This window comes from Molossus molossus, unplaced genomic scaffold (genome assembly GCF_014108415.1).
Source record: "Molossus molossus isolate mMolMol1 unplaced genomic scaffold, mMolMol1.p scaffold_m16_p_12, whole genome shotgun sequence".
NCBI classification, from domain to species: domain Eukaryota; kingdom Metazoa; phylum Chordata; class Mammalia; order Chiroptera; family Molossidae; genus Molossus; species Molossus molossus.
The window spans coordinates 12,360,653-12,380,824 of record NW_023425347.1 but is presented as its reverse complement, the minus strand read 5'-3'; the positions used below and the strand labels follow the sequence as shown (position 1 = coordinate 12,380,824).

Sequence of the window (20,172 nt, the reverse complement as noted above, 5' to 3'; positions counted from 1 at the left end):
TTGTTCATGAAATGCTTACAAATGAACCCCATACTTTAGTGAGAACATCTTTTTCCAGCCCTTCGCTTTTTTTATTTTAATTTTATTTATTTTTTAATCCTCACCTGAGGATATTTTTACATTGGGGGGAGAGAGAGAGAGAGAGAGAGAGAAACATCAATGTGAGAGAAACACATCAATTGATTGCCACCTGCACAACCCAACTGGGGCCAGAGACTAACTGCAACTGAGGTATGTGCCCTTGGCTGGAATTGAACCCATGACTCTTTGGTCCGCAGGGTGACACTCTAACCGCTGAGCCAAAACAGCCAGGGCCCTTTACTTTTTTTTAAACTGGAAAAGAAAAATTACTTATTCCACAAAGAGAGTTTTATCTTCCTAATTTGAAAAGTGCTCCTACAAAATAAGAAGACACTGGTCAGAAGACAACTCTTTCTTTTTAATAGAGACTTAAAGATGATTTCTCTTAGTGAATGGAAGTGGGAGAAGCTCACCACCAATTTATTTTTGGTTTGATAGTTCCCACTAAGACTCTACTCTAACAAAAGAGATAAAAAGAAAAAAGTAAAAGCATAATGTTTATGTGTGTGGGATGGTCTTAGTAGTGATATACTAATTTCCTTTACCCTACTGCTTATCCCAAGTAATTTTATGAAATTGCCAATATTATGCAAACTGCATGGCTGCATTTGTAAATATTGTCTTTAATTTTGTAACCATTATAGATATTTTTGAGCTGCAAATTTCATACCTTTCCCACTATTTCCCAAGTGTTTACTTATGCATGCATAATCATGTTAAATTATAGAATTCAAGAAGATTTTGCATGGTAGTTTCAACATTACAATAACCAAGATTAGATCTTTTCCCACCCTAATTGCAAAAGATTTCGTTTTAATTGAGTTACCTCTTGAAGGATTATTTTAAAGGCTAGTTAAAACACCTAAACTAAATAAGAGGCATTTATTATTAGATGGTGTTTTCTTGCATGTGAGTTTGTTTTTTTAACTTAATTGTAAAGTTAAAGGGAAATGTCTTTTGAACCTGACATGTCTATAGTAGGCCAGTTAAAACTTTCTCTTTTCTTTCAGATAAAGCTTCACCAAGAAGGTTGCCCAGGAAGAGGGCACAGAAGAGATCAGTGGGATCTGATGAGTAAATGTTCCTTTGTGCAACAATTCAGTCTTTACTTAACCTGCCCTAATATTTTTCGGCCTGATGGGAATTAGTGCAGAGAAGCCATATCACCATAGAAGGCAACTACTACTTATGTGTGGACTGAGCAATCAGAGTCTGTGGCGATAATATTGTTGAAAGTGCACTGCATTTATTTTTCTAAAGTAACAAATTTGTTTTGTTTTTTTTTTAACCATTAAAATCTATGTGTGCGTGTGTATGTATGTGAGCAGTCGGTCTTACCAGAATCATCGTTGAACTACCTGAAGCATGCCTTTAGAATACTGCATATAATGTTATTGCCTCTTTCTTATTGACATATTCTGATATTTTCTCCTCCAAGTCAGTATTTGCCCAATATGATTATGGATGTCCTGCCTTGGACTACTTTAAAGAAAAAAACAATTTGCTTCTTCCTTAGAATCCCAATTGATGACACAAATTAGCATTTGGTGGTTATTGTTGCTGTTTGAGAACTAGTATTCTAAAGGCACAAGCAGGAGCAGCTGCTTTTAGCAATAGTTGTTTTGGTATTTTGCTGCTGTTTACTATAATATGCACCTTCAGAACACTTCCCAAATGAGTTCAAGGGATTTGGGGATCTCTAGCCACAAAATTGTGAAACATGAAAATTCTTGATTTTGATATATAAAATCCACCTCACTCTCTTTTTAATCAAAAAGAAAATGGTGTGTTTGTGGAAACTGAGTTGTTGTGTTGTCCATTGTTGTTCTATTTCTTACCCAAGGGATAGCTTTGGGATTTTAGACATACTTAGTTATTTTTTTTAAGAGGTCATTTGTCTCTCCTTAGTAGAAGCATTTTGCTTAAGAAAAGTTGCCTTGGCTACAGACTAAAGCAAAAGGTCAGTTTGTTAGGGCAGAGATATATTCCAACTAATTCCAATCTGTTAAAAAAAAGTTAGTTGGGTATTTTTTAAATGGTTAACCAATTGTTTTTTAGCTAATCTTTTGGGGATTTGGGTTGTTGATAATAACCTTTTCTTAGTTAATCTGAAGAATTTCAAAATTTTAAATACTCATTATTTAAAAACCAGCATTAAATTGGACTTCATAAAATTCTCTTAGAGAGTTACTCTTATCCTAGGTAGTAAATTAAGTTTGGCATTATTGTCAGACTAGATAAAGGCTAAAGTATATTAGTATGAAGAAATAAGAGGATTTCCCCCTCTTTCTTTAAGCCATATTTTTCTGTGTATATTTTGTAAGGAAATGGTACGTGAAATTTTAGTGGCTGTTTAATTCCTGTTTGTCTTCATTACAATCTCCACCTGCACCTATGCCCACCCAAAAACAACAAAACAAAACACAAAAAAATCTTTCCAAGTTGCTTGAGTATTTAAACATCTGAGCCAAAGTCAATGACAATAACATAGAAGTAATTGTATAGTTTATTAATCACCTTGCAAGTAGGGGTGAAGGTGTCAAATTATCCGTGTTGGCATTGCTAAACTATAGATTTTCTATACCTGTAATGTAAAGTGTCTGAGTTTTTAATTGGGCTGTATAATCAGTAGTTTATTTGGAAACAGGTCTTTGAGCTCTAAGAAACCACATGGATTTTTTGTTTAATGTAATAAGGAGACCCTCCACCTTCTCAAGGAATGATTCCCAAATATTTTTGTGAATGTTCAAGTTTGTAAAACTACTAGAACATAATGCAGTGAGGTCTAATTACAAAATTTAAATGACCTCTAGAGAATTTTATCAAATACCTGGTAACACAGAGGAAATGGCAAAGCCACACTGATTGACAGGTGCCAGCCCTTCTGACTCCTAAGTAATTTGCCTTACATACCAGCCCCTCCACTTCTGAGGTTCAAGATGGGGCCTCAGAAATTATTTGTCATGTTTTATTTTTTTAGCATAGATTGAGAACACTTGAAAACTCAGATGCCAGGGGTCTTCTGTAGTATCAGTAAGCGTTTAGCAGGAACTAATTCTGTAATAAATGGAATTCAATTCCACACATGGTTTGTTCAAGCACACTTAATAAGTAGCCTATTTTTTAAATGTAAATATTTGGATTGAAGTTTTTGTTTGTTTTGATATATTCATTTGCTACATCAACCATGGTTTGAGAATTTACCTTTTGAACAACTTGGTTTCAGAATCTGTAAAATGAACTAAGAATCTTGTGTATCAATTCAGATGTGTGAGAATATGTGTTTATAAAGAGTGGATCTTTATAAAGATCTTTGATTGTATAGCTTCATCATTCATTTCATGGATTTCAATAGTAAGTGACTTGTAAAACTATTCCTACCCTCTGAGATGTTGGAGGGGAGAAGGGAGATGGGACTTCCAAGGTCTAAACCTGAGGAAAACCAATCAGAAGGAAAGGAGCCTTGACTTGATTTTAGTGATGTTTTTAATTTTAAATAAGCTTCAGATAATAGTGACTTTGATAGGAAAAGACAAATTTAGATCTTATATATTAAAAAACCACCACCTTAAAGGTGTATTTGCAATGCATCACCCTGGTATTGTATGTTGGCCGTGTTTGGGAGAAGTAAGTGGTGGTGATGTGGTGTCATAACTTATTTAATGTCGAGTTACTTTGGAGCTACAGCAGTAGATAGTTGTAATGTGATATGCAAGGCTCTTTACCTAACATTCATTTTCTGTGGTACAATGATATCCATACCCTTGGTATGAAGGAAAATTTGCTTGTTTAGTGTATTTAAATAATGTGATTTTTTTTTTTTTTTACCATGAACTTGGCAATACACATCATCTCTTACTGAGATTTTGCTACATCTGAGGTCTTTATTTTAGTTTCAAAATTAGATGTTAGTTTAAATTTTTAAACACTTCCTGATGCACTTGAAATACTTTACCACAGTTTGGGACAGCATCATTTATAGCTGTAAAATTAATTTGTTCTTATTAAATAATATCCTACTTTTAAAATATGTTTTTATTGATTTTTAGAGAAAGAGAGAATGGAGAAGAGGGGTGGAGGAGAGAGAGGCTGGATGCCTCCTACATGCCCCCCACTGGGGATCAAGCCTGGAACCCGGCCATGTACCTTGACCAGGAATCAAACCGGTGACCTCTCAGAGCACAGGGCTGTGCTCAACCAAGTGAGCCACACTGGCCAGGGTGATACTGTCCTACTTGGAACTGTACCCCCAGCTTAGTAAAGAGCAAGCTGACCAGGACCCTTCTTACAAGTATAAGTGAAAGGTTAGGTTTTGTCGTTAAGCTTATCTGTTTAGCACATCATTAGAGGACATTAGGAGGGACAAACTTAAAAACTGATTTGCAAAGATTAAATAATAGTGTGTGTTTTTAGGACTCTTATGTATTTTACTAATTAGTATTTCCATTTTGTCCTTTTTTCATTTACACACAAATGTAGACTTTTATAGTAACTATATAACCTGAATCTCTGGAACTTTTTAGGGGGTGGGATTTAGGGATTGTTGAGTAATATGGTGCTAAGGTTTGGGTACCGTTTAGCTGCCCTTTTTAAGGCAGTAGGAAAGGAACTCATTTATTAAATAAACATTGGCCATGTACTGTTTTCTGTTGGGACTTTCATTCATCTCATGAACTTTCACAACAATTCACTGAAGGAAGCTGACTGTTCTCATTATAGGTGGAAAAACCAAAACCTCCTGAGTTTAACTAGCTGCTCAAGGTTACACATTGAATGTGGATTCAGAGCTGTCTTACTCTAAGACTCACACGGTCTTTTCCCTGCACTGTGTTTAGGATGGAAATTTAAAAGGGGGGGAGGGTATAAAAACCAAGCATTTGGGCAGCTTACAAATACTTGGTTTTCCAGAATCCAGCAGTCAAAAAGTTCAGATAACCCCATTATAGAATATACTATATGTACACACTTTCTGTACTATACAGTAGGACATTAAGTGCCACTGAGCTCCAGAAATCAAACCCCAGGGTCTTCGGAGCTGTTATAAATTGATTTGTGTGTTAATGTTTGTAGTATGTATATGTAATTTTTGGAAATTTGATACTGTGTTTTTATATGATAATTCAGTTATCCACAATTCTCTCTGTAGTCTCTAACCGTGTCCCTTTGAGTAACAAAATCTTGGACTTTATTTTATTTTTTTATTTTTTTATCCTCACCCGAGGACATTTTTCCAATTTTTGTACAGATAGAGTGGGAGGGAGAGAGAGAGAGAAACATCGACGTGAAAGGGACACATCGAGTGGCTGCCACCCGCACGACCAACCAGGGCCGGGGACAAACTGCAACCGAAGTACGTGCCCTTAGCAGGAACCGAACCCAGGTCTCTCCGGACCGCAGGCCGACGCTCTAACCGCTGAGCCAAACCGGCCAGGGCAAAATCTTGGACTTTAAAAACATTTTCTTCAAAACAGATTTCCTAGTTTGATTGTATTTTCAAGTTGTAAAGGGTTGAAAGATTCATCCTCATGTTAGAGATGAGAGAGAAGTATGTTTTTTGGTTTGTACAACCAGCTAATGATAGAACTGGGATTACAGGTTAAGTTCATAAATCACAGCCAAAGATGATTTGACTAGGCTTTTCCTATTTCCCTGCTGTTCCTTACATAGATTCCTGTAGTGGGGCCTGTGACAGTCTGTCATCTCGTTGACATGTCTATCTCTTTCTGCTGGGCTGTGAGCTTATATTTTGCTTGCTTTTTAATCCCAGCTTCTAGTTCACAGTTTTAAGGTGGAAAGCTATCATAGGTGTTCAAAGAAAGAACAAGAAAATGTGGGCCAATTTTCATATGCTATTCTTCCATGGCATCGTGTTCAGAAGTATTCCTGGTGATAACCCAACCTCACTGCAAGTTCTGCACGGTTGCACAAAGAGGTGATAGGTATGCTAGCTTGGAGATTAGGACGTAGTCAGCCCTGGCCTCTAACCGTGATCCTCAGAAGGCACTTTATCTCTGGAGTGTTGGTGTGCTTTTTAAACTGAGAGCTACATGAAGTGTAAGTTCCAGATTGTCTGATTCTGTCTCCTACATACCCTAACCTAATACATTATCGTTTAGTGATTCTTCCTTAAAACTAGTTTACTCAGGAAAACACACACACAAATAAAACTAAGTATGGAATGGACTCATGTCAGACTGCCTGGATTCAAAATCCCAGCTCCCTCCTCTTAGTTGGAAGAGAATACCTCTCTGGGCTTCAGTTTTGGATTCTTAAAACATTGTCCAGCCCTGGCCAGTTTGGGTCAGCAGTTAGAGCATTGGCCCGCAGACCAGTGAGTCGGGTTTGATTCTGGTCAAGGGCATGTACCTCGGTTGTGGTTTGATCCCCAGCCCTGGTTGGGGTCCTGTGGGAGGCAACCAGTCCATGTCTCTCTCTCACATCGATGTTTCTCTTCCTCCCTTCCTCCCTCCCACTCTGTCTGAAGATGAATGGAAAAATGTCCTTGGGTGAGTATTAAAAAAAAAAATGTCTAGCCCTAGAGGGTTTGGCTCAGTGGTTAGAGCGTCGGCCTGTGGTTCGGAGAGACCCGGGTTCGGTTCCTGCTAAGGGCATGTACCTCGGTTGCAGTTTGCCCCTGGCCCTGGTTGGGTTGTGCGGCTGGCAGCCACTGATGTGTCCCTTCACATCGATGTTTCTCTCTTCCTCTGTTTCCCTCCTACTCTATCTGAACAAAAAATGGAAAAATGTCCTCAGGTGAGGGTAAAAAAAAAACTCCAGTCCATGGGAAACCATATGAGTAACGGCTGCTGCTGTTGTAGGCAACAGGTATTGTCATGAGGAGGGGACACATGAAGCACATGAGGGGAAGGGCATATGGTACTTTTTGGGGTTTTTTTTACTTTTTTTTGTTGTTGTTTGTTTTATATCCTCACCGGAGGACATTTTTCCATTTTTTGTTCAAATAGAGTGGGAGGGAGAGAGAGAGAGAAACATCGACATGAAAGGGACACATCGAGTGGCTGCCACCCACACGACCCAACCAGGGCCAGGGACAAACTGCAACCGAGGTACGTGCCCTTAGCGGGAACCGAACCCGGGTCTCTCCGGACCGCAGGCCAACGCTCCAACTGCTGAGCCAAACTGGCCAGGGCACATATGGTACTTTTTGGACTTCCATGTGGAGTGATAGTTAAATTCTGCATAGAACAGTTACTCTTTTTTTTTTTTTTTTTTTAACTACAGAGTAAAATTATTGGGATGTACATGAAATGTGGCTAGTTCTGTGGATTTAATGATGAACCCGAGTAATATGGCTGCCAAAGAGAGTTTTTGTTGTTGAAATAAATGTTAGAATCTGCACATCCAATTGAGATTTACCATTTTCAGAACACTTGGAGAGGCTACATATTCTCCAGTGTTTCCATTTTTAGAACTTAAAAATTTCTTTCAGCTTCAGATGATAAGCCACCCAATAAAAAAAGGTTACTATTTTACAGAAATCCGTTTGGTCACCCATCTATTCATGTTGTCAAAATAGATGTACAGGCTCTAAGGGCATTTTATAAAACTGAAATGTTTCAGTCAGGATAGTGTTCAGATTGAGCAGATGTATACCAGGCCTCTACTCTGCCCTTCCACACGGTTCTCATCCAGTCCTCACAGCCTCTGCTCTGCACATCCACAAGAAACCCGGGCATGGGTGTTTACAGCAGCTTAGTTCAAAATTGCCAGGACCTGGAAGCAACCAAGATGTCCCAGGAGGCAAATACATCATTCTCATTCAGTCCTCACAACTACCCTAGGCAACCCATTGTCTGCTATCATACAGCCTTCAGGAAACCGGTGGCACCCACACTGCGGGTTTGGTCCATTGCTGCCTCGGCCTTTGTTGGGAAAAGGTATATGAACACTTCATCAGGGAGCACATTCACATTAATGCACAAAGTATACTTACCTGGTTCTGGTTGCATCATTTGGTATTTGCTAATTTTCTCTGAGGTAGATACCGCTCTGTCACCAAAGTCAAGCTACATTTATAAGTACTTTTTGACAGTGGCTGTCTTGAAAGGATTACTTGCCATCATCCTCAGTAGATTTAAAGCAGTGGGCCTCAGTACATGTAAGAGTAGGACTTCTCTCCCCTTGAATTGTCCTGTTTTTTTTTAAAATTAGTGTCACATATATTGCAAGGCCTTGCATTGAGTATCATTCTGTTCTTGTTACCATTTTATGGCTTAAAGTACTGTTTGGTATTTTTAAATTTGTCCCCCTAAGCTGATGGCACTGTGTCCACTAAGGGGGGAGTAAGATCTCGAGCAGGCTGCAGACTGCTCGTCCTGACACTGTCTGCAGAGGAGACAGTCGGGGCAGGGTCGCTCTTAAGTGGTGGTAGGAGAATGTTTTTGCTTGACTTTTGAACTTAGTTGAACCCATGAATCCACCTGGATAACACGTATCTGGTGTATACTGAAGCCCCTGCCTAGAATTACTCTCAGCTTTGTGGCCGATAGGCGTGGTTTTAAGAACAGGTCTGTACATGTGTGGTCTTGGCCATGTCTGCAGTCTGCACAAGGCGCTCACAACTGTGATTGACGCTTACTCGTCGTCACCAGGTCCCGTCTTCCAGATTCTTGAGAGCCTTGACCTTCAGAAGTGCACCTCATTTCCTGTCACCCTTCCACCCCTGGCTTCTTCCTGCTGTGTCCACCTTCACAAAAACCTCCCTGTCTTGAACCTCTCGTGTGATTCTCTCACCACTTTAGCTGCGTTCCTGTTCTTACTTGTTTTCCCTCTTTGTGAAAATATATCCGAGGGTACTGGTTTCCTTTTCCAGGCTTTCAGTCTTTTAATTTCCTTCAATGTAGCTTCTGCCCCCAAAACCTATTCTCTTGGGATCTCACGGCTCCCTACTTGCCAGTCTCTTCATCTCAGTTTTGCAGCCTCAGCTTGTGCATATAACCCATGGACCTCCAGCCTCCAAGCCCGCCTTCCCTTCTGGAACCTGCTCTTGTCTCCTGTGTCCACTGACTGACCCAAACTCAGTTTCCTCTCCCTCTCTCCGGACTGGTCTTTGCAGAGTTCTCGTGGCGGTTGTCGTGGCTTCATCTGTTCACTCTATTTCCTCAGTCTTAATTTTCTAGTCCTAAATTATTGTCTTAGTGCTGTGTGATTCGTTTTCACTTAAATTTTTATTGTAACCCTAAACCAACAAATCACAGATGTTTATTTCCCTGTATAAACCTCCCCAGTCTAACTTCTTGCATTCTTCAGTAGCATAACTCTCCCACTTACCCAGCATGCCCCAGGTATGGTGACTTACATGTCAGTATTTAATAAATTCTAATGTTTAGCTCTGCTTTGAATTAGATCTCAGTTCTTGCCACTTCAAAATCTAACAATTTAATAACTAAAAAAATCTGAGATCATTCAGTATAGGCAAAATGCCTTTCGATCAAAATTTATCATTTTACGTATTTTCCTAAAATCTGCAGAGGGTCTTGGGTTTGCTATTTTAATTCTAATGCTTGCACACTTGGACTGTGGTTTCTAGCAGTGTGTTTTAGTCAGATTACTTATAACAAAACTTTCTTCTGCTGTGTGAGGTTTTAGCTGTTGACTGAGAATGTTTTCTGACTAGCTTGAGGACTTTGTAGTTAGTGAAAGTGAGGCTTGTGAGTCCATAAAACTCTTGTGCGGCTTTGAGAAGTGACCCTGCTCTAGAAGTATCTGGAAAACATAGCTTTTCCAGTTTGGTAAACCCATTGGTCTGACCTGCCACTTAATCTGGCCTGCATCTTTCTTTCTTACATAACCCTTAGTGAGCAGGTGGTCTTCAAAGTGTGTGTGCAACGCGCAGTGTTCCCTAGGTGCCACGCAACACATTACTGCTCGGTCTTTTTACTCTTTTATTTTTTGCTGTATCTTAAAGATGAGAAGCATGAAGGAATCTAAAATGTTAAGCAAAAAAGAAAAAACTAAAACTAAAGTAGTTATCTAATTTTCCTTTGGAATTTGTAAAAACTTCATATATTTTCTGCATGTGAAATGTGGGTATTTGATAACAGTCTTGTTTTAGAAGAAAGGTGCTTTGCGATGAGCTTTGCATTGCTCTTCGGCTGGCAGCCAGTTGACTTTAGATGATGCTCTTAGACATCTACCCTCAGGTACTGACCGTTTGGGTTCCCAGTAATTGTGGAGACTGGAGACTGCAGACTCTGACCATTTGAACGTTTTCAAGTGAGCAGAGACAGGCCTTTGACTTAACTTCCTTGTCTGTTATCAGTGAGTCAGTAATACCTAGACTGTTCTGCTTGTCAAGATTTTACTGAAAGTGGTAGAACTCTAGTAGGAAAAAAACTTGATTAGGGGCTGTGCAAACTGGAGAGTTAGTCTCTGTAACTATGTAATGTTCTCAGTCTTTTCTGCTGAAAGAAAAATATGAAGAGTCAAAAATACTTAATTAGGACAGTAAGAACCAGCATTTAAATGTCTTCTCTACAGTGCTCAGTATTAAGTACATTTTAGATTTGTCTAAAATCTGAAAAGAAAGACAAAATGCTAAAGTAGTTTTTGTGGTAAGGTGGTGGATTTTTTTTGTTTCAAAATGTTTGTAATGTACATATATTTTATAACGCAAGAAATAAATGTAAATGTTAATTTTGCCTGAGCCTTTTAACGGCGAGTATGATCATCAGAGAGCTGTGGGCAGCTTTTCTGTACCCAAAAGGAAAATGAGCCCATTTTTAAACTTGAGTGTATGGTCACTTTACATATTCAAAGAAAATCAAGGTAGACTATTACTGGAAAATACTTGAAATTATTTTCCTTTAAAGGAGCCCAAGCTTCCCATCTGTTATTTTTAAAAATTAGTAAGCCACCTGTAGCTACAGCTGGTGGTGTGCCAGGCACTGTGCTGCCCCACCTTTTGCCTCCCTGTCCCTCTGCCCCTGCCTGTCTAGAGACCCTCCTCTGGCCTCCTGGCACTTGGGTGAAGGAGGAGTCTCCACCTCACTCGCCCTCTGCTTCTGCTTCCGCTTCCCTCCAGCCACAGCCTTGCCAGTGAGTCCCTCTGCCCAGCTGGCAGCCACATAGCCCTTGCCTGTCCATTCGTCTGCCCTGACCTGCTGCCTCACTGAAGGCAAGCGCCTGCATCACACCACCCTGTATTGTCGTTACACCCTTACCGCTGTCTGAAATTACCTTGTCCTCCCATTACCGGAATTCCAGTACATCCTCTTGAAATGTAAGCTTCATGGCAGCAAGAATTTTGTCAGGTTTAAGTCACCAGATCACCAAGTCTAAAAACAGTACATGATACATGGTAGAGAATCAATCTGAATTCTTTAATTATCACAACCATACAGTGAAGTAGGTACACATGCCCATTTTGCAGATGAGGACATTGAAAACCCAAGTTAAATACAAGTCACTCCACTGAGTGTCAAATCTGAGATTGACACAGGTCCGTCTGTGCAGATCCTTCCCGTGCTCCTGCTGCCTCGTGGTGTGGAGGCTCTGTAAGCTGACTTGCTGTGCCCTGGGTTCACATGTGCGTGCACCTTCAGGGCCCTGCAGACGGCTGCCCGGGGGGTTCTAGAGAAGATGGGCAGCTGCAGTGGCCCCTTGGTTCCACATCGCAGCCGCACCAGGAAGCGCTTACCAAAACGAAACTAAGGCAACGGGCCAGCAAGTGCCCAGGAGCTGCTGGAAGAGAGCATGTGCGGTCCCTTAGGTGAGTTCTGGGAAAGGAAGGGAAACAATAGGAAGATCACAGCCAGAGCTTCACAATGAAAAGTTCCCAAATCAGAGTGAATTGTAACCTTAAATATTTTTCCCTTAAATTCATAATGACAAGCTTAATGAATTATACCAAGCTGAAATGACTAAATAAGCTCATTTTCATAATTTTAAGTGTGTAGTATTAGTCCTCTGCAAGAATTCTCCAAATGATGTGTAGGCACTTGAAAAGCATTACCATTACTCCCAGGCTCCCCATTCCCGGCAGCATGAATGTGTTCTGGTGCCCTCTGCTGCTCACGGGTGGTATGGCAGTGAACCACTCATTCCCAGGGCTGCCCCCTGACATTGCCAGAAAGATGCGAAAGGATTGGGAAGAAGATAAGACTGACTCTGTTAGGAATTGTTCTCTTCTAAAGCAGAAACCTACTCCAAGCAGCCTACGCATGCCTGTGCTCCACCCTCACCCTAAAAGTAAACATCAAATTACAGTGAAAAACTGCTTTTGCTAAGACATCAAGGAAGTGATTTGGGCTTTTAAGTTACTTGAATGACCATGCCAAAAGGTAAATGCTGTAAGAGACTCCCCTGTGGGTCAGCTTAGAGCTGGCTGACCACACTCATGTGGTCTCAGAGGCCCAAAGCCACCGCCCCTCTGCTTCGTCTCCATCATGTCCTTATACACACACACACACACACACACACACAATAAACCTGTTTATTTGGAGGAACTGACAAAACACTTTCACTCATTGACATCAGTGAGTTAATTGCTGTTGAATTAGCACTTGTTTGAATCAAGACCCACCTACTTACTGGCAAGTCACCTAACTGTCTCAGCCTGTTCATCTGTAAAGTGGGGATAATAGTATTTGAAGTTGTTAATATTCAACAACTATTTATAAAGCTATTATATGTCAAGTATCTTATTAAATTTTTAAAGCTATTGCATGTTAAAAAACAAAACAACAAACAAAAAACCCTGATCTCAGTGCCTATCCCAGAAGAACCTAATTTTTGCTTTGAGGAATGTTTCTTTTCCTTGCGACATGAACAGTATTCATTTGACAGCCAACTAAAAACCATCCTTTTTTTTTTTCTAGAACTGTGAAATTCAGTTTGAAAGGTGTGTTCCTCTTAGTTTTTTCTACACTTCATGGAGCCTCGTGTGATATTAGAGTTGAAAGAATCAAGAACCACGCAGTGCAGCGTCTTGCCCCGCAGGACCCTGCAGGGGGCGCCCTCCCAGTCTCCGGCAGCTCAACTGTCAGTTCCTTCTTGAACCCGATTAAACTTCCTTGTGGTCATTGGCCACATAAAACCTTAACATATTTTATTGAATTATATAAATTAAAGGTTCCAGAATGATCACTTGAGATACAGGACTAAAATAATTGCCATTAGCTTTCTCCCTCCAAAATGCTTTACTTCAACAATTATTTCTCGATCTGAGGCAGCATTAAAAAAAAATCACCCATAAGATGTGAGAGAGGTAGGGTGGGAGTTAGGGGGCAGGGAGATGCGGGTTTGAAGTGCAGAGTTCAGGGCACCATCCCCATATCTGACTCTAGCCCTGAGCTATGCCCAGGATCCACATTTTAATAAGGACCACCTGTTCTTTTCCTTTTTTTAGATTTTTTTTTTTTTTATCCTCACCTGTTCAGATAGAGTGGGAGGGAGAGAGAGGAAGAGAGGGAAAGAGAGACAAACATCGATGTGATAGGGACACATTGAGTGGCTGCCACCCACACAACCAACCAGGGCCGGGGACAAACTGCAACAGAGGTACGTGCCCTTAGCGGGAACTGAACCTGGGTGTCTCTGTACCGCAGGCCAATGCTCTAACCACTGAGCCAAACCGGCCAGGGCTAGCACCACCTGTTCTTACAAAACCCTACTGCAAAGACATTCCCAGGAGCCTGAGAGTGCGGCCAGGCTGCGGCGCTGAGCTGGCCGCCCCGGGAAGCCCGGGCCTATGACAGGACAGCTCGAGCTCGGCGGGTGAGCCTGGACCCAACAGTCTTCCCTGCACAGTGGGGCTGCCCCACCTGCCCCTCCTGTTCCCCACACTCTTGCGGGATGCCTTTGAGGCCAAATGAAGCTGGTGGTGGCAGCGGTGGCAGTTGACCCTTTTGAGCACTTCCTCTGATCTGGGGACTCTTCTAAGCACTTAGTTGTGCTCAGTCATTCCGTTCTCAGGGCGCCAGCCCTGGATGAGATACGCTCTAGTGTCACCACGCTGAGGATCTTGAAGCACAAATGACAGCTTCCCTATGCTCACCCAGCCAGTAAGAGAGGGTCCAGGCCCCAGAGTGTGGACACAGGCAGTCAGACTCCAAGGGGCTCGCCCATCGCTCTGCCGTAGCTCCTGGACCTCTCCTGGAGCCTCCGACTCAGCCAGACACCCAGTGTCACAGCCCCTCAGTCCACGGGAGCTGGACAGCTTCCTCCGGCTGCTTTCTCTCAGCATCCACTCAGTGCCGCCACTTCCGCGGGGAAATCCCTCTCACAGTGTCCCCCCCCCCACTCACAGTCGCCCATCCACCTCTTCCGTGCCCGCGCCGCCCCGTCCTGCATGGCGGAAGCCCGCAGCTCAGCCCGGCATGTTAAGGAGCAGGAGGCCTCGCGTGCTGTGAGAGCCCGGACCGTCCCCTGTGCGTCAGCACCGTGTGATCACTTGAACATGGCCTCCTGCTCCCACAGCCCGCAGGACGCAGACTGGACGTCTGCTCTTCGCGTCTGCCGAACCTTTGAACCCGACCTCTCCCCAGGCCCTGCTCGGATCCTGTGTCCCAGCTGAACTTCGTGTTCCCTGCACACACGTCACTGCGGCCACGCCCGCGCCTGCACGGCCCACCGCCCCTACGGGACCATGCTGCACCCGCCCCTGCCTGCCGGTCAAGTGCCCGTGTGGGGGCCACCTTTAATTTGGTTACAACTTAAAAGTTTCAAAATAGTGCAAAGAACTTCCCTACATCTCTTACCTTCACCCAGATCATTGTTAACATTTGCCACATATACGCACACACACTTTTTCTGACCTATTTGCGAGTTGTAGAAGTGTGCCCCTTTGCCCCTGAGCACACCAGCGCTGGACCGATGTGTCTCTGACAACCAAATTACAGTTGTCAAATCAGCAAACTTCACATCCGAGCAGTGTTTCCTGATCGCAGGCCGGTGCCCTCACAGCTCCTCGTCCTGGGCAGGAGCCAGTCCCAGACCAGGCGCTGCACGTAGGCGGCTGTCCCCTGGCCACCTTCAGTCTGGGACGGCTCCTCAGTCGGGACGCAGTGTCGGCCTGCAGGCTCGTGGCCTCGCAGAGTGCCCCGGTCCCTGTGGTCAGACTCACATCCTGCCTCTGCGGCAGCGGCAGCGTGGACACCCCTCAGTGCAGGGGACTGAGCCACCCGAGGCTGCTGGCTGTCCCTTTGTTGTGATGTTGACACCGGGGACTTGGGAAAGGGGGTGTTGTTGACTTTTTCAATCTCAGTTTCTTGCCACCTCTTTGAAGGAAGCTTTCTAAGGTCCCCCACCCCACCCCAGGCACCACAGAGAGTCAGGTGTTGTTCCCACGACGCCTTGGGCTTAGCATCCATTCACAAGGACTCCATTGAACCCACCGGTAGTCGGCCGTGTGTCTGTCAGCCGTGTGTCTGTCTTTCGCACCCAGCTGCAAGTTCCATGAGAGCAGGGACCACACCTTGCTCACTGTGGCAGCTTAATAAACATTTGTTGAGTGAAGAAGGGAAGAATGAGTGAGACTGGGAGCTGACTCAGTTACAAAGCAAAACCCTCCAAATCTGTCCAGATGAGTCTGTCTGCGGTGCTTCCTGCTTTGTCCACGGAGCATGGCTACGTCCCCAGGTTTCTTCTTATGCCGGCTCCACTGACGCTGCGAGTCCGACCCAATCCCCGTGGAGAGGCGCAGTGTTTCTCTCCTTTGGGGAGTCACAGAATGGACTGATTTAGAGACTGGGAACCCAAACCCTAGATTTTTTCAGTTGTTTCTTTGTGGGATGAAGTGGGGAGTGAGGAGAGATTCTCAGGGTCTTTTATCAGGAAAAACACTTGGACTCGCGAAGCGCATGAGGCGGCCTTCGTGAGGAGGGCCCTCGGCTGCCGCCTCTGTCCAGCAGCAGTGCCCCAGGAGGGTGGTTCCAGGGCTGTCCTGAAGCCGGGCTCTCCCTTTGTTGTTTCAGACGCAGGAGGAGGGAGATGCACTGATGTTGGCAGCAGACCCTCCCGCAGCCCTGCCATCTCCTGCTCTCCAGGTGCCCGGGCTGTGCGCTCCGCCCAGGCCGCCACGGAAACTCGGACGCGTGGTTCCGGCAGACCCTCCCGCAGCCCTGCCATCTCCTGCTCTCCAGGTGCCCGGGTGCGTGCTCCGCCCAGGCCGCCACGGAAACCCGGACGCGTGGTTCCGGCAGACCCTCCCGCAGCCCTGCCATCTCCTGCTCTCCAGGTGCCCGGGTGCGTGCTCCGCCCAGGCCGCCACGGAAACCCGGACGCGTGGTTCCGGCAGACCCTCCCGCAGCCCTGCCATCTCCTGCTCTCCAGGTGCCCGGGTGCGTGCTCCTCCCAGGGCGCCACGGAAACCCGGACGCGTGGTCCCTGGAGACTGGCCATGCTCTTGGGACCGTTTTGCTCCTTGTGAACCTTGGGACAGCACAGTCCACACACTGGACTCTCCGCTGGCACCTGCGGAAACGTCCTCGCTGGGCATGGCTGTGTGACCAGGGCTTGTGGCTTATTAATAACAGCTGTTTGCACTGTTTCTGGGTGGAGATTTCTTAGCCAAGCAGGCCCCCAGTCAGTAGGATGGGGGCTGAGGGTCCCCAACAGCAAGGCCTGGATGCACCCTGAGACCCAGGCTGTAGGGGTGTTCAGCTCAGCTTCCTCTTACCCCATCACACACGTGGTGACTGAGGTCAGGAGAGAAGTGGTTCTGGGTGAAGTGACTCAGGAGCCCCTGTGACATGATGGTTGCAACACATACTTAGTAGTTTCCAGTTTCGTCTTGGGGAAATGTTACGGGTGAGCTGGGTGGAGAGGCCTCAGAAAGCCTTGGGCAGCTGCAGCCTTGGACCAGGCCTTGGAGGAGGAGCTCGGTTCCCAGGGGAATAATGCTTCCTGTGCCCACAAGTCATCAAGCCTGATCAGTGAGTAGGGCAGGTCCTTCCACCCTACAGTCTGAGGCCTGGTTTCCACAGGTGGGTGTTTGTAACGGGCGCCCAGGGCTCTTTTATTCTGACATGAATTGAGTTGCGTTGCGTTGCATTGAACTGGACTGAAATAAACTGAATTGAAGGCCTACAAACAAGAATGACTCTCGTGCTGAGTGCCTGGCCCCGGGGAATCAGACAGTCCCGGTCTCCACTCTAGCCGGGCCTGCAGCCACAGTACTGTGAGCGGAGGAGGGAGAGGAGCAGGACTTGGGGCCCGGAAGGCAGCGGAGCAGGGGCACGGTGTATTTGAGGAGAGGGGCCGGCCTGGAGCAGCTGTGGCTGTCCAGCTGACAGATGGGACAGACAGGTGCACACAGACGGAGTCCCATGGAGCGTGCGTGTCTCACCTGTGGCCTGGGAGCCACATGCAAAGTCACCAGGAGCAGACTCAGGGAGCAGGCCCAGAGATCTGCATTTAAAACAAACTTCACAAGTGAATTTAAAGTTGGAGAATCACCGTCGGGTGCAGGGACGAGCCTCTACGGGGTGAGGGGGCCGCTAACTGATTTTAAGGTGGGAGCATCATCAGTTCCTGTGTCCAGTGACTGTCACACTCAGTGCACGTCAGAACCCCCTGGGCCCCCTCCTGAGATTCCGAGTCCGTGGTTTGGAAGGGGCCCGGGGATTTGCTTTGCTGGTAAGCGCCCAGCTGGGTGCTGCTGGTGCTGCAGGGACACAGGCGATTCAAAGGCACTGCTCTGAGGGAGAATTCCAGGGCCCAGCCAGACTGAAGAAGCCCACGGCCCGTCAGAGGCTCTCGGGAGTCCAGACAGTCGGAGTGTCTGGAGCACTTGGATTTGACCAGATGTGTCTTATCTGCCCACCATTCTAGGTGTCAGACTCTGACAGACGTGTGGCACTGGGCATGTGACAGACGCCCGTGCTCACCGATCTGAAGGGTGCAGGCCTGGCCCAGCTGTCCCATGGCCAGCGGGCATTTCGGCATCTCACGCTCAGGGTCACGCTGGCTCCCAAGCAGGTCCTGCAGAGGCCGATTGCCCGAGGCCGCCTAGATGCATTTCTAGGGATCCATGCAGTGCCCAGACTCCTGCAACCAGAATGGTCTTGGCTCCCCCAGCTGACAGGTAAGATCCCCAGGCGCCCCTGGGAGGGCACGGCCTTGGGCCCGGCACTGTGTAGGTCCGGCAGTGCTCGCTGTCCATCAGCAGCCCACACAGACACGAAAGCGGGCTCCCCGTGAAATGACAAGTCTGTTCCCTCATCACCCCATTTCCCAGGCAAGGGGCTCACACTGCACTCAGGCCAAGGGCACAGCCGAACCATTCCCAAGCCTCAGCTTTGCGAGTCTGTCTCCTGGACGGCTCATGGTATCAGTTCTGTGTCAGTCGAGGTCCAATCAGGAGAGAGGACACCGCCCTGGCCAGATGGCTCAGCAGTTACAGCATCGGCCTGCGGACTGAAGGGTCTCAGGTTCGATTTCCAGTCAAGGGCGCATGTTTCTCTCACACCGATGTCTCTCTCTTTCTCTCTCTCCCTCCCTCCCTTCCACTCTATCTAAAAATCAGTGGAAAATATATCCTTGGGTGACAATTAACCAAAAAGAGAGAGGAAACCACTACTTAATTTGAACAGAGAAAGCTTGATGTCGCTCTAACGGGGTTAGAATAATGAAAGATTGGCTAGCAAGAGGAGAACTCTAAATAATACAGGAATAACAGTTCTGAGAAGCCTCCGCCCTGGGGCTGAGATAGGGCCCTCAGGACGTGCTCCTCAGAGCCAGGCTGCCATCGCTGGACGCGGCGCCGCCCTGGAGGCCGGCTGGGGGCCGGCTGGGGGCCGGCTGGGGGCCGGCTGGGGGCCGGCTGGGGGCCGGCTGGAAACCCCGCCCCCGGCTCCCAGGCCCGGTCACCGCAGGAGCGGGGGCTGGGGAAGCGCCAGGAGGCCTCTCCACTGCCCGCTGACAGGGTCCGCGCCGCGCCGGCCAGCGGAGGACGAGTACTTACAGGCCCAGGTCCACTTCCTCAGAGCAGCCGAGGAAGGGTGACCTCGGAGCTGCACCACACTCAGTGGACAAGCGGCACATTCCCAAAGATTGTTTACTTTCCGACAAAAGAGTCCCGGTTCTGGGGATTTGGCAAATATATTGTTTGTTTGTTAATCTTCACCCAAGGATATTTTTTCCGTTGATTTTCAGAGAGTGGAAAGGAGGGAGGAGGAGAGAGAGACACTGACTGCCTCCTGCATGTGCCCCCAACCAAGCTGGGGATCAAACCTGCAACCCAGGTAGGTGCCCTTGACCGAGAATTGATGCTCTAATCACTGAGCTCCACCGGCCAGGACAGCAGATCTATTGTTTGATCAGAGGAACCAAATCAGGGAGTTGGAAGGGACCTTAGGAGCTTCTCTGTCAAATCCCTTCACATATGGTGCCCAACGACGTGTGAGTCCAGCCAGCTCCTGCCCTCCAGCCTCACCTGTCCACCATCTAAATGGGCAAGCAGACCGTTAACATCCATGTCACAGCTAGGCACCCCAAGTCCAAAACCTCACCCCAAAGAGAACTCCAGTCACAGCTTATCTAGTTAGAGGCCAGGGGAATATTCTGACTTTAGAACAAACGAAAACAAAATTCACATTCTCGTCTGTTTTTCTGATTCTATAAAGATGTTCTTAGTGAAATGTGAGGAAAAGACAGTGTGAGGCATGCAGCCCTGTCCACGCGAGCTTGGCACGGCCGGGCCGCACAGACCCGCTGGCTCGGCACGCTCACCGGGCACAGCCGTCTCGGCGATGCTGGTAGGTTAATGCAGCGCCAGTAAGGCTCCCTGGCGTCCACTGAGCGCTCCCTGCCACCGACCCTCCGCTGAGCCCGCCAGCAGGAGCGTCCTTCTCCAACCTACATGAGCTCTTGTCAGGTCCCGAGTGCAACTGGACGTCAAACCAGGGGGTGTCAGTCTGCTCGGCCGCCTAACAGAGCCGCCCACGGCAGGGTGGAGCCACAGACATGAATTTCTCACAGTTCAGGGGCCGGAAGTCCCGGATCAAGGTGCTGGCAGGTTTGGTTTCTCCCGAGGCCACTCTCCTTGGCTGCAGACGCCACCTTCTCCCGGTGTCCTCACATGGCCCTTCCTCTGAGCGCGCGTGTCTCTGGGGCGGGGGCCAAAGTCCC

The 20,172-nt window shown here is 46.5% G+C and overlaps 1 protein-coding gene across 4 annotated transcripts in view; it reads left to right on the top strand.

Moving 5' to 3' along the window:
- SSR1 (signal sequence receptor subunit 1) overlaps positions 1-16,102 on the top strand; it is a 30,721-nt gene extending 14,619 nt beyond the window's left edge. For 2 of the 4 annotated variants that reach the window (XM_036255752.1, XM_036255751.1), the window contains one exon: positions 1,092-3,403. In XM_036255752.1, coding sequence (XP_036111645.1) covers positions 1,092-1,159 — 68 coding nt within the window. In that variant the 3' untranslated portion in view covers positions 1,160-3,403. Of the gene's footprint in view, positions 1-1,091; positions 3,404-16,016 lie in introns of those variants that run through there. The other 2 variants (XM_036255749.1, XM_036255750.1) reach the window with 2 other exon arrangements.
- Positions 16,103-20,172: the final 4,070 nt, after the last annotated feature.